This window comes from Orycteropus afer, unplaced genomic scaffold, assembly GCF_000298275.1.
Source record: "Orycteropus afer afer isolate SDZICR_OR568_19922 unplaced genomic scaffold, OryAfe1.0 scaffold00421, whole genome shotgun sequence".
Lineage (NCBI taxonomy): Eukaryota > Metazoa > Chordata > Mammalia > Tubulidentata > Orycteropodidae > Orycteropus > Orycteropus afer.
Genome location: NW_006922008.1, coordinates 1,246,272 through 1,258,971, shown reverse-complemented (window position 1 = coordinate 1,258,971; position 12,700 = coordinate 1,246,272). Strand labels below are relative to the sequence as shown.

Below are 12,700 nucleotides of genomic sequence, written 5' to 3'. Positions count from 1 at the left end.
CTGACTTGACAGCACATAACAACAACAACAACATCTCTACGGAAGTAGATTGTCCAGTCTTCCTTCCAAGGCTGGTGGGTTTGAACCGCCAGCCTTCTCGTTAGCATTAAAGTGTTACTATATTTATTTACTTATTGTATGTTAGTTTGCTGTGCCCTTATTTTTTGTTTTGTTTTGATATATCTGAGTAGGTGGGGCATGTGTGCTATTCTGGTTGCTAGTCTGGCCACACTGGAGTGCTCATCATCTGTCTCTGGGAGGGTGGGGCATGTAAGCATAGGTTTCTGTTCTTCAGTCTTACTAGGCAGCTGAGGATGTAGTTGATGTTGTTGGTGAGGTGATGTGTCTGTCTGGCTAGTTACCTGGTGTTGGGTGCAGCAAGTGTTCTCACTGGTCACTAGTTTGAGTGTTGAGTGTGTGTACTGCCACCTGCTGGGTGATTGAGGTAAGGGTGCCCAAGTTGTCAGTCACCAGGTAGGGGGTTTCACTGATGGTCCTGGCATGGCTACGTGTGGGTAGTTGGAGCAGGCACAAGTCTCTTTTTGCAGGGGGTGGGGCAGTGGTGGGGCATGGCAGGGGTGATACTACTCATCCACAAATGCCTGCTAGGAGAGTGTGCCCCTGTGCTACCATATTCTGTGGGAAGGTGTGTGCTGCCGTCCTCAGGCCTCTGGCGCAGGTGGCTGGAAGGGGTTAGAGTTGTTGCTGGTCCATGGGCCTCTGGTGCAGGTGGCTAAATATAGGAGTGGGTGCTTCTACTTCTTAGATTCTTGGTTCTAGTGGGTAGATGGAACAGTAGGGATGTAAGAGGGGGCACCACCATTCATCAGGCCCCTAGTGCTGGTAGCTAAGCCAAGTGGCCAGTGCTGCTGAGCCATGGGTCCCCGGCAGAAGTGGCTGAGTGACAGGGCAGGTACCTCCAGTCCCAAGGTCCCCAGCTGAGGGGGTGGGGTGGTGGTGGGTGCCACTGGACCATGATGGCATAGGTGGGAGGGCATTGCAGATCGGTAGGCCTCCAGCATGGGAGTGTTGGGGGGCTGTGGTGGGTGAGGTGAGTACACTTAACTTTTTCAGGGTGGGGAGCAGTCCTGCCTGGCTCTGGCCATGGGGGCAGAGCCACTCCTGCTTGGCTCCACTAGGTGGTGGTGGCTTCAACTGGGAATGCTGCTTGCTTCGTCTCGGTATGTGTGTGCTATGTGACTTTGGCTAGCAGGGCACCGGTGATCCATAATTCTCTGTGTCTGCTGTTTTTGTCCATCTCTCCTTCCACTTGGCACTTAGTCTGGTTCTTCAGCCTTGCCTTTGATGCTCAGGGTTACAAAATTGTCACCTATATCCAACACTTGTTTCCTCAGTTCTTTGTTATAAGAGGGATGTTATGAGGCATCTGACTGTGCTGCCATCTTGGACTACCTCCCGCCAAACATTCTTTTAAGTGCTTCTGTGTGAAACCCAGTCAGTTTTCATGATCACCCTGTGTGATACTAGTGTACCCATTTTATAGATGGGGAAATCAAGGCATGGAGAGCTAATGGGACTCTTTGAAAGTCACAGGTGGAGCTGGAAGCATGCTCTTGTAATGCCCAGTTACTGTGCTGTGACAGCCCCTGTGGACCCCACCCTTCTTCTCTGAGAGGAGCATTCAGTGTGTGTACTCCTTGTGTGTGTGCTCACCATTATGCCTGGGCATCTGGTAGCATAGTGCCTAAGGCACTTGACTGCTAACCAGAAGGCTGGCGGTTCAAACCCACCAGCCACTCCTCGGAAGGAAGGTTGGGCAATCCTACTTCCGTAGTGATACTGCCTCGGAAACCCAAGGAGGGGTCGCTATGAGTCGGGGCCGACTCAAAGGCAAATAACAACAACAACAACATACCCACAGTGGTGCTCCCTTTGCCCCGCCCTCCCCCTGGAAGGCAGATTTCATCTTGCACCATCTTTAGGTGCGGCTACCATGGCTGGGGGACAACAGAGCTGGGTGGATGTGGGTCTCTCAGCCAGAGCCACTGCTCTCCCCTGCCTTCCCACCTGCCCTGAGCCCCATGACTGCTTAGGGTGACAGTCAACCCACCATCCTGGTGACCAGCCTGAGTCTCCACCTTGGATGGATTCTCACCTTGTCCATCTCACCGTGCTCCCCAGGCTCCCTGATGGACTCACTCGCCGAGGAGACATCAACCTGCTGATGCTGGGGGACCCTGGAACCGCCAAGTCTCAGCTTCTGAAGTTTGTGGAGAAGTGTTCTCCCATCGGGGTGAGTGGCTTGGGACAACTCTCCTCTCCACCTTGCTGTCCCCACAGGGAGGAATGCTGTCAGTAGGGCACGGCCACTGGGTCCTGGGGCACCCTTGGTGGGCTGGCTTGCCCCGAGTTTTCTCATTTCTCCTGGCTGCTGTCAGGACGGCCGAGAGGAGGAGAGAAAAGGAAGGGAGCCACTGGTGTGTGTAGGTTCAGGGCAGGAGCAGTGGACTGAGAGTCAGGGTCTGTGTCTCAGTCAGCTGTGGACTTTGAGCAAGTCCCCTGACCATGCTGAGCCTTGGCTTATCCCTCTGCTTAGTAATAGTAACAGTAGAGACCTGGATAATGGGCCGGACACTGATGTAAGTGCTTCACGTATATGCGCTCATGTAAGCTTTACCTCAGCTCTGTGAGGCACATGCTGTTACCCCCATTTTATGAATGGAGAAACTGAGGCACAGAATAGTTGAGTGTCTTGCCCAAAGTCCTGCAGCTAGTGAGGACTGGAATGGGAATTTAAACCAAGTGTCTGCTCAGCTGTGTCCTCTGGTACATTGATAATGGTCTGGGGGACCAGTGGAGGGACGAGGATGTGACCACCTTTGTCAGCAGAACAGGGCTCTGTGGATGTAGGGCAGTCTTCAGGCATGAAGTGTGTTGGGTTCTCTCCACCAGCATTATCCATGCCAATCCCATGTGAAGTATGTGAGCCACATAGGTAAATTAAAATTTTCTAGTAGCCTTATTAAAAAATTAAAAAGAAACAAAATTAATTTTAATACTTTATTCTCTGTAGCCCAGTATATCCAAAATAATAACATTTCAACATTTGGTTCAATATAAAAGTACATTGATTAGTAGTTATGTTAGCCCTGGGTCTTTGAAATCTGTGTGCGTTCACACTTAAGCACACCTGGTTGTTCTCCCACATTTCAAGAGCTCTCTGTGGCAAGTGTATTGGCCAGCGCACGAGAGGGGACTCACCATGGGAGAAGCCTTTTACTAGGGATCAGGAGACCTTATCTAGCTCCAAGTCCAACATGAAGAGTGCCTCTCTTCTGCTGTGGGGCTCCATTGGCTTGTCTGGGAGGTGGCACCATGTTGCCCCTTCCCAAGGCTTTGGTGAGGTTCAGATGAGGTGCTGGAGTGAACATCCCAGGGGACATCTAGGCCAGACTGCAGCCTAGGGAGGCCTCCCCGTTCCAGAGACAGCAATCCTGAGCTGGAGCCTTGAGTTCTGGTCTGTTCTCCATTCTTCGATGTTGGATAGGCTTTAACTTGCTAGACCCTTGGCCCACCACGGTGAAAGGCTGGTGCTGGGCTCTGACACCGTCCTTGTCCCCCTGCCCAGGTGTACACATCTGGGAAAGGCAGCAGCGCAGCTGGCCTGACGGCTTCAGTGATGAGGGACCCCTCGTCCCGGAACTTCATCATGGAGGGCGGGGCCATGGTCCTGGCTGATGGTGGGGTCGTCTGCATTGACGAGTTTGACAAGGTGAGTTGGCACCTGGTGGGGTGGGCCTGGGACATGTGTCCTCCTGTGCCTGGGCAGCAAAATGACCTCTGACCTGCTTCAGGAGGCCTGTGTTCAGCCCCCAGGCCTGTGGGTGTAGGATAATGGTGGGAAGTTGCTTAATCTTCCCAAGCCTCAGTGTCTACATCTGGAGAATGAGGGGAGGAGAGCCAAGCCCATGCAGTTGTCAGCATGATTACAGCTGATGCAGTTCCTGGCATTGGCCTATAACAGTCAGTACTTGGCAACCTTGGCAATGGTGGCCACTGCTGGTGGTCTTGCTGCCATAGACGCCCTGCCCTCTTGTCTGATGGGTCTGATGGACATTTCTCTGCCCCAATCAGATGCGAGAAGATGACCGAGTGGCAATCCACGAAGCCATGGAGCAGCAGACCATCTCCATTGCCAAGGTGAGTGGCCTTCCTGGTGAGCCCTCTCTGCCTGGCCCGGGCTGGCCCAGCCATGTTCCAGGTGCCGTGAGGGGCTGGGATCAGGGGCCTCACGTTCAGGCTTTTGGCCCAACCCTGTGCTGGTAGCAGCAGGTCTAGAGTCGGGGGAGGGGGCCATGTGTCCTGGAGTCTCTATTGTCTCCTCCTCTGTCTCGTCTCGCACAGGCTGGGATCACCACCACCCTGAACTCCCGCTGCTCTGTCCTGGCTGCCGCCAACTCCGTGTTTGGCCGCTGGGACGAGACGAAGGGGGAGGACAACATCGACTTCATGCCCACCATCCTGTCCCGCTTCGACATGATCTTCATTGTCAAAGATGAGCACAATGAGGAGAGGGACGTGGTGCGTCCAGGGGCAGGGTGGGTGGCTGCAGGGTGCACAGGGCCCAGCTGCAGGCACAACCTTGGTTCTGCAGGAGGGTGCAAAGGAGGGCTGGGCTTGGGGGCCATGAAGTGGGGAGCCTGTGGGGCATGGTTTGTGGGGGCTGCAGGGGGCCTTGGAGTCTGACCCGTGTCTGCTGTGAGTGGTATGTGGTGGTATATGGTCAGTTTTGCTCTCTCTGGGCTTCAGTTCCTTGTAGGTGAAAAAGAATTGAACTCAATGCTAAGGACAACTGGTTACAAGTAACAGAACCCAGTCTGCCTAGTAAATTTCTGAAAGAAAAGAACTTGATGGCTTATGTAATTGACAAGGCCAGTGGAGCTGGCTTCAAACCCAGCTGGATCTGAGTTCTTGAACAGTGTTGTGAGGGGTCCCGCTGTGTCGTCTCTGGATTTTGCTTCATTGCTGGAGGCTTTGTTCTCAGGCACCTTCTCCTGGTGGTGACAGCTCCAGGATTTTGCCTTAACGGTTTGACAGCCCCCAAGGAAAGAACAGTTCTAGTAAAGGTCTAGCAAAGGTCCCAACATGGACTGTCATTGGCTTAGATCAGATCAGATGCCCACCCTGAAGCAAAGCCTGTGTTGTCATTGGCTGGGCCTGGCCATGTGCCTGCCACAGTGTGGATGGACAGGTCGAGCTCCTCTGAGCCACAGGGACTGGGGCAGGAGGCCCAGGAACGCTAGGTTTTCTGGAGGAAAACCCAGGTGCTCTTCAGCAGCAGGAGGTATGGCCCTGAGATCTGAATGCCTTGGTGGCTCTGTGCTCCTGGGGCCTCAGCTCCATCGCAGGCTCGGCACGGCCTCGGGCTGACCCAGTGTCCCTCTGGCCCCCAGATGCTGGCCAAACACGTCATCACTCTGCATGTGAGTGCGCTGATGCAGACACAGGCTGTGGAGGGCGAGATCGACCTGGCCACGCTGAAGAAATTCATCGCCTACTGCCGAGCGTGAGTGCCGGGCCTGGGCCCTGTGCGGTGGGGTTGCCTGGCTCCCTGGTTCTCCTCACAGGACACTTGAAATGATACTATTTCTTACGTTTTTAGCTCCACTGAATCTGCTCTGCTCCTTCTCGACCTTCACAGGTCAGAGTGGCTCTTGGCCTCAACTTCCCCATCTACAAAACTGGATAGGATTTAGATGGTTTGAAGAACCCCTTGACTTTGATGGGCAGGGAGGCAGTACGGTGTGGCAGTCATGGGCACGGGCTGGCTGCATGTCGTGGGCAAGTTATTTGGCCTCTCTGAGCCTTGGTTTCCCTGCCTTGATGTTCCTAAAAATGAGGAGACAGACAGAAGGAGAGGGAGCCTCCCCCTCAGGGCCACTCAGGACCGTGGGGTCGAACCCAGACCTTGCTGACTTGCACCTCGACGAAGACCCACAAAGACGGGGCCACTGTCCTGACTTTGCTCCAGCTGAATTGGGAGTTAAGACCTGCCCGATTGCAGCATAACTGGGGTTTTGTAAGGGTTGCACAAAATAATGAGTAAGTGCCTGGCATCGTCCTGTACCGAGCAGATACTCAGTACGTGGCTGCTGTAACTATTATTCTTACCGATTCTCAGTGAGAGTAATCAGAATGGTGAGTGCTTACCCCATACAGGTAGCCCCTGGGTTACGAACGAGAACATTCCCGATTCGTCAGAAACTTGGAACAGGGGCATACAGTTCTTAGTTAGCTTTACTGAAGTGTGAGGAAAGGCTCGAAGCCTTTTCAACGATTTAAAACCTATGTGGGTAGCAAGTGAAGGTGATCCTGATGAAGAATTTGTTGTGAGGAAGGGTTTAGTTGGTCCAAAGTGAGGCAAATTTATAGACCACTAAAGGGCAGGTAGGAGGTGTCTAGAAGTGGGATGTTTGTTGTAACCCAGGGACTTACTGTATACATGAACTTTAAACCCATTGGGTCGACTCCAACTCATAGTGACCATGTGGGATGGAGTAGAACTGCCCTGTAGGGTTTCTGAGACTGTAATCTTTGTAGCAGCCTTTCTCCCAGAGCGGCTTGGTGGGTTTGACTGCCGACCTTTTGGTTTAGCAGCTGAGCACTTAACCACTGTGCCACTAGTGCTCCTTAAATGAACTTTATTGTTGTTGTTACGTGCCCTCGAGTCAGATCCGACTCATAGCGACCCCTCCTTGGGTTTCCGAGACAGTATCACTACGGAAGTAGATTGCCCCATCTTCCTTCCAAGGAGTGGCTAGTGGGTTTGAACCACCAGCCTTCTGGTTAGCAGTCAAGTGTCTTAGGCACTACGCTACCAGAGCTCCTTAAATGAACTTTATCCATCCCCAAAACCTACAAACAAGTAGACATATGATTATTTCATTTTGCAAGTGGGGAATCTGAAGTAAGGAAAGATTGAGTAAATTGTCCACGGTCCTATGTGAGAAGAGGCAGGATTTGAACCCAGGTCCCTGCCTCTAGAGGCTGTACTTTTAATCACTACACTAGGATTCTTCTCAGTTATCTTCTGATGGGGTTAAAACCTTGGTGCTGGTGTGGGGGTCTTTCAGTGCCCCTCCAGTGCGTAGCTGAAGTGTTGGCAGTTGGGCAGGTCTTAACTCCCAGTTCAGCTGTAGCAAAGTCGGGACGGTGGCCCCATCTTTGTGGGTCTTCGTTGAAGTGCAAGTCAGCAAGGTCTGGGTTCGACCCCAGGGTCCTGAGTGGCCCTGAGGGGGGAGGCTCCCTCTCCTTCTGTCTGTCTCCTCATTTTTAGGTGAGCTAAGGCTTCCTCTGAATCCATGATGGTCAGTTGGCCAGAGGGAAGGAGGGGTGAGGATGGGGGGAGATGCTGATCAGACCTGTATGTCCCTGCTACCCACCCTCCCAGGAGAGCCTGCCCTGCTCACTGCTGCTGGTCGCCAGCTACTGCTACACTTAGTGGGATCACCAGCACATCACATCCTCGAGTGTGTGGGGTGGAAGAGAGAGAGTGTTGTGTGGGCCATTGTCCAGTTGGCCTCTGACACTGTTTTAGCCCTGTGACAGGGCCCTTTGTAGTCACTGGAGGGAAGGGGACAGTGCCTACCTCATGGCAGAAAACCAGTCAGCTGCAAAGAAGGGAGCAGTGTTCATCTCCTGCAGCCGTAACTGGATTTCTTCCACCTGATTTCTCTCTTGACATGGATCCCCATGACACCTACCCACAGCTCAGACTTCAGTTCATTCTGTTCCAAATGATGGTGCCCAGCCCGTGAGGGGGCAGCTGTGGTGTGTGGGCAGGCGCATGTCTGCACGTGGGCCCAGGGCCGAGGACAGGGTCGGTGTCCCAGGATTCCTTCCTGGCCTCACGCCAGCTGCTCCCCACTGCCCTGCAGGAGGTGTGGCCCCCGGCTGTCAGCAGCGGCCGCAGAGAAGCTGAAGAACCGGTACATCATCATGCGGAGCGGCGCCCGTCAGCACGAGCGGGACAGCGACCGCCGCTCCAGCATCCCCATCACCGTGCGGTGAGCAGGCAGCATGGGGGTGCGCGCGCGCATGTGAGTGTGTGCGCCTGTATGCGTGTCCCGAGAGCCCTGGGGCTGTGGTCCGTTGCTAACCATACAGAGAAGCCACGGGTAGGTCTCCAAGGTGGAGGGTGTTCTCCTGGGGGAGGAGGACAGTGGCCTCTTGATTTCTTGGTCTGTTTAGGGTGGGGAAGCCTTGGGGCCGTCTGCCCTGAAATGGGCCTGGCTTCCCCACTGGGATTGTCATGCAGCCTGTGGGGAGGGAAGGCCCAGGCTGGAAAGTCGTTAGACTCAGGGTCCCAGCCCCTAGTCCACTATGTGACCACATGGAAATTGCTTTCCTCCTCGGGCCTTGGTTTTCTTAGCACCTCACTCCTCATCCTTATGAGTTTAAGGAATGGTAAAGAACTTGGTTTGAAGATTAGTTAGAAGTGATGTGGCTGTGTAAATGGGAGCCCCATATGCAGTAGCTTAAGTAAATTGAAAGTTGATTTCTGTCTGTAAAAAGGTGTGGAGGTTGGTGGTCCAGGGTTGGTCTAGTGGCTCCTGGGAGTCATCAGGGCCCTGTCAGGCCCCTCATCCTCACGGTCCCAGGGCCAGCCTTGAGTCCACATTCTGGGCAGCAGAAGAGGAAGAAGAAGGGCCCCTCACTTCTTGGACTTGGCGCTCACTGGCTACAGCTTAGTTGCAGGCACATCTAGCTGGAACTGGGCTGGGATGGAAATTGGGGTTCCATTACCAAGGGGGAGGGAGGTGGATTAGGGGGACAGCTAGCAGGCCCCACCATAGTCTTACTCCCTTGGGTAGGCACCTCTCCCGAGGCTGGGGTGGGGCTGAGGAGGGAAGAGCTGTCGAGGCTGCCCTGAACCACCCCTGAGCATTGTGTCAACGCCATGCAGGCAGCTGGAGGCCATTGTGCGCATCGCCGAGGCCCTCAGCAAGATGAAGCTGCAGCCCTTTGCCACGGAGGCCGACGTGGAGGAGGCCCTGCGGCTCTTCCAGGTGTCCACGTTGGATGCCGCCTTGTCAGGCACGCTGTCAGGTGAGCAGTCTCTGGGGACCTGCCCTGCGTGGTCTTGTGGGTCCCTGGCTCGGAGCTCTGTGGGCTGGGCCCTGCCACGGTGGAGGGCCTGGACGGGTGTCGTTTCTCTGAGCTGCTGGGCCGCCTTCTGCTGGACAGCCCCTCGGCCCATGCCCTCTCCCTTCCTTTTTCTTCCCGGATGGAAGAGGGTGTTTTTCTCCAGACTCTTGAACATGGTTCATTCATTGCAATTTAGGTTTTCTCATTGCTTGAGAACAACAGCCAGCCCTCCCGTGTTGAACTCCTAACCTGTCTCAGTGCGCCCACGTTCTCTCCCCTGCTTACAGCTCCTTCTGGGGTTCAGGCTGGGGGGAAAGGAACATCCAGAGAGGCCTTTCCGTGGTACCCAAGGTCATTGGTCACTTACTGGCATGCAGTCTCAACCCCTCGGCCCTGGTTTTCCCGCCATAGTCACGTTGTGCCCTTAGGGTTCAGCCTCTCAACAGACACTTCCGGAGCTCTGCTCACGTCCTGTGCTCTCTGGGATAAATTCATTTCTTGCGTATTTGTTGGGCACCATTTTAGGTCCTGGGAACATGTTGTTGTTAAGTGCCATCAAGTCAATTCCAACTCATAGCAACTGCATGTGACAGAATAGAACTGTCCCATAGGGTTTTCCAGGCTGTAATCCTTACCCACACGGAGTGCCAGGTGGTTCTCCCATGGAGCTGCTGCGTGGGTTTGAGCTGGGGATAGAATTGTGAACAGATCACAGAGTCCCTGCCCTTGTGGGGCGCTCATTCCCATGGCGGAGCAACAGGCTGTAAAGAAACGAGCAAATGTGAGATGAAGTGGTGGGAAGTGCAGTGGGGCGGATGACAGTGGGGCGGTCCCGTTGGGAAGGAGAAGGCGGCCTCTCAGGAAGGGACATCAGCAGGGACCTGTGTGAGGTGAAATGGCATGGCTTCTTGGGGAGAGAGCGCCACAGGCAGAATGAGAAGTGCAGACCCTCGAGGAGGGTGTGGGCTTGGCGCCTTCTGTTGAAAGCACAGCAGCAGAGGCCAGTGTGGCTGGGGTGGAGCAGGTGGGCCGAGAGCCGTGGGAGAGCAGGGAAGGGAAGCGGGTGCGGGCTTCCTGTCACTCAGGGCACTTGCTAGTGGAGGGCTCTCTGGTGCTGAGGGTGGAAATGATTTGGGACAGTGATCCTTGAGTTGGGCCTTGCAGGCTGTGTAGGAATTGGCCTTGCAGACTCCGTATTTCCACCGGGGCAGTGCCCTTTGGCCTCCCCTGCTCAGGGGCTTCCTTGGCCCAGCCCTACTCTCTCCCTAGCTGGAGCGCCAGGGGAGACCCTGCGACAGGAGTTGGGAAGCAAGAACCCCTGTTGGCTGAGGGATGCTTGGGGTACTTCACAGATGTGGTCCCCACAGTGGCTTTTCCTCTCTGGGTCACTGAGGTCCCTACCAGCTCCCCCTGGGCATCTTCTCCCTCAGGACAGTCCCTGCTGCCCATCCTGCTGTGTGGAAGCTACGTGCTGTAATTCACATGTTTCTCTTGCTTATTATGGGCTTCTTTAAAGTCAGCTTGGCTTCTTCCTTTGGAGCTTGCCAGTGGCTCCTCATCTAACTGGAATCAAAGCAAAACCTGTGCCGTGGCCCACAGGGCCCACAACCTGCCTTGTATTCCCATCTGTGGGCCAGGTGCTTGGCCTCCTGAACTGCTTTCCAAACCAGTCAGGTGTGCGCCCACCTCAGTGCCCTTGCACCTGCTACTCCTATCTGAAGTTCAGGAACATTCTTCCCCAAACGTTTGCCTTGGTCCCTGGCTTCACCTCCTCAGAGAGGCCCTCGTCCCCGGCCCCTATCCTTCTTCCTCTGATGTGCTTTTCTGGGCCTGGCGCAGGCTAGTCTTCCGTGGGCTAGTGAGTTCCCCTCTGTGGGGAAACCCAGGGCCCGGCAGCCAGACCCTCATCCCCATCTCACTTGCATGCTGCAGGGGTGGAGGGCTTCACCAGCCAGGAGGACCAGGAGATGCTGAGCCGCATTGAGAAACAGCTCAAGCGCCGCTTTGCCATTGGCTCCCAGGTGTCGGAGCACAGCATCATCCAGGACTTCACCAAGCAGGTGAGCCTCCTCGGGCTGCCCAACATTAGTGTCTGCTCAGCACACAGGCCTGGGGCCAGGGTGGGGTGGGAGGAGGTGAGGCGGCTGCACACTTGCCTTCTCCTTGTCCAGCCTGCCTTCTCCTTGCCCCGGGCCTGCCATTTAATCTCTCCATTGGAGGGAGGGGCATTTTTTTTTCCTATCCTACCATGGGTAGGAGAGGGAAGTAGCCGAGGTCCTGGTAGAACCACACCTGGGCCTCCCCTAGACTCCTCCATCTTTCCTTCCTCCATTGCCTGGCTTTTCTGAGGGGAGTGGGGTGGAGCCAGGAGGAGCCTTCCAGCTCAGGGGAGAGTGCTGTTGATCCTTAGAGAGGAGATGCTGTGGGGAACTGTCATCTTCAGAATCACTGAGGCCATCCCAGCTTCTGATCTCAGCCCCCTCTCACCTGTGCACCTCATGTTCACCCTCAGAGCAGCCTTCTGCAATAGGTGGTGTTCACACCCACTGTGGGTGAGCAGACTGAGGCTTAGGGAGGTTTGGGGATGTCAGGAGCTTGGGTTCTAGAGTCTGATGGACTTGATTGATGCCCCAGCTCTACCACTTAATTGCTGTGTGACCTTAAGTGACTGAGCTTCTCTGTGCCTCAGTGTCCTCCTCTGCACAGTGGGGGCCAATCTTAATACCTGCTGCAGGGCTATGGTGAGGATGGAGTATGTGAAGGCTGGAGTGCCTGATGGCATAGAGGTGTGCAGGAAAGATGCATTCTTTTTTAAATCTCATTTGTTTTGTTGTTGAGAATATATGCAGCAAAACACACCAATCCAGCAGTTTCTACACGTACCATCTATCGACACATTCTTCGAGTTGTGCAACCATTCTCACTCCTTTTCTGAGTCGTTCCTCCTGCAGTTATATAAACTCACTGCCCCTTAAGCATCCTATCTAATCTTTCAAGAGGAAAGGTCCATTCTTATCAAAGGACACAGGTGTGAAAGCCTTTTCGGAATCATAAAGTCCCTTGGAGAGGGGTGCTTGCTTCGCAGGGCCCCGTGGCCAGCGGGTGGAGGTATTCTGGGGTCCTGGAGGGCGGTCCTGCCCCTTCCGGAGGCACGTTGCTCCATCTGGCCCTGTGCTCCGCAGAAATACCCGGAGCACGCCATCCGCAAGGTGCTGCAGCTCATGGTGCGGCGGGGCGAGATCCAGCATCGCATGCAGCGCAAGGTCCTCTACCGCCTCAAGTGAGCTGCGCGCGGCCCTCCGCTCTGCCTCCGCTGCTCTGTGCCCTCTGCCTCCAGGCGTCTCTCTGAACTTGCCATGTGCCTTCCTCTCTGTCCTGGGACAGAGGTCCCTGCCCTGGGGAAGGAGTGGCCACATCTTGCCTCACTGCCTCCGGTCCTCTGCTGCCCCAGCTCCGGAAATGGGCTTTTGGGGTTTGTTGAAATACTATAATAATAATAAAGCATACTTGGATATCTGGGCTTCTGCACTGGTGGCCTGTCCCTGGCCGTACTGCGCTCAGGCGAGGTGGGTGTGGGGGAGGAACTGGCCTT

General features: G+C 54.8%; 1 protein-coding gene across 1 annotated transcript in view; it reads left to right on the top strand.

Moving 5' to 3' along the window:
* Positions 1-12,392, top strand: part of MCM5 (minichromosome maintenance complex component 5) — a 51,527-nt gene extending 39,135 nt beyond the window's left edge. Inside the window, exons 8-16 of the mRNA XM_007953976.1 lie at positions 2,143-2,254; positions 3,590-3,733; positions 4,096-4,161; positions 4,366-4,542; positions 5,415-5,527; positions 7,899-8,027; positions 8,927-9,069; positions 11,041-11,168; positions 12,291-12,392. Coding sequence (XP_007952167.1) covers positions 2,143-2,254; positions 3,590-3,733; positions 4,096-4,161; positions 4,366-4,542; positions 5,415-5,527; positions 7,899-8,027; positions 8,927-9,069; positions 11,041-11,168; positions 12,291-12,392 — 1,114 coding nt within the window. The remainder of the gene's footprint in view (positions 1-2,142; positions 2,255-3,589; positions 3,734-4,095; positions 4,162-4,365; positions 4,543-5,414; positions 5,528-7,898; positions 8,028-8,926; positions 9,070-11,040; positions 11,169-12,290) is intronic.
* The last annotated feature ends 308 nt before the right edge of the window (positions 12,393-12,700 follow it).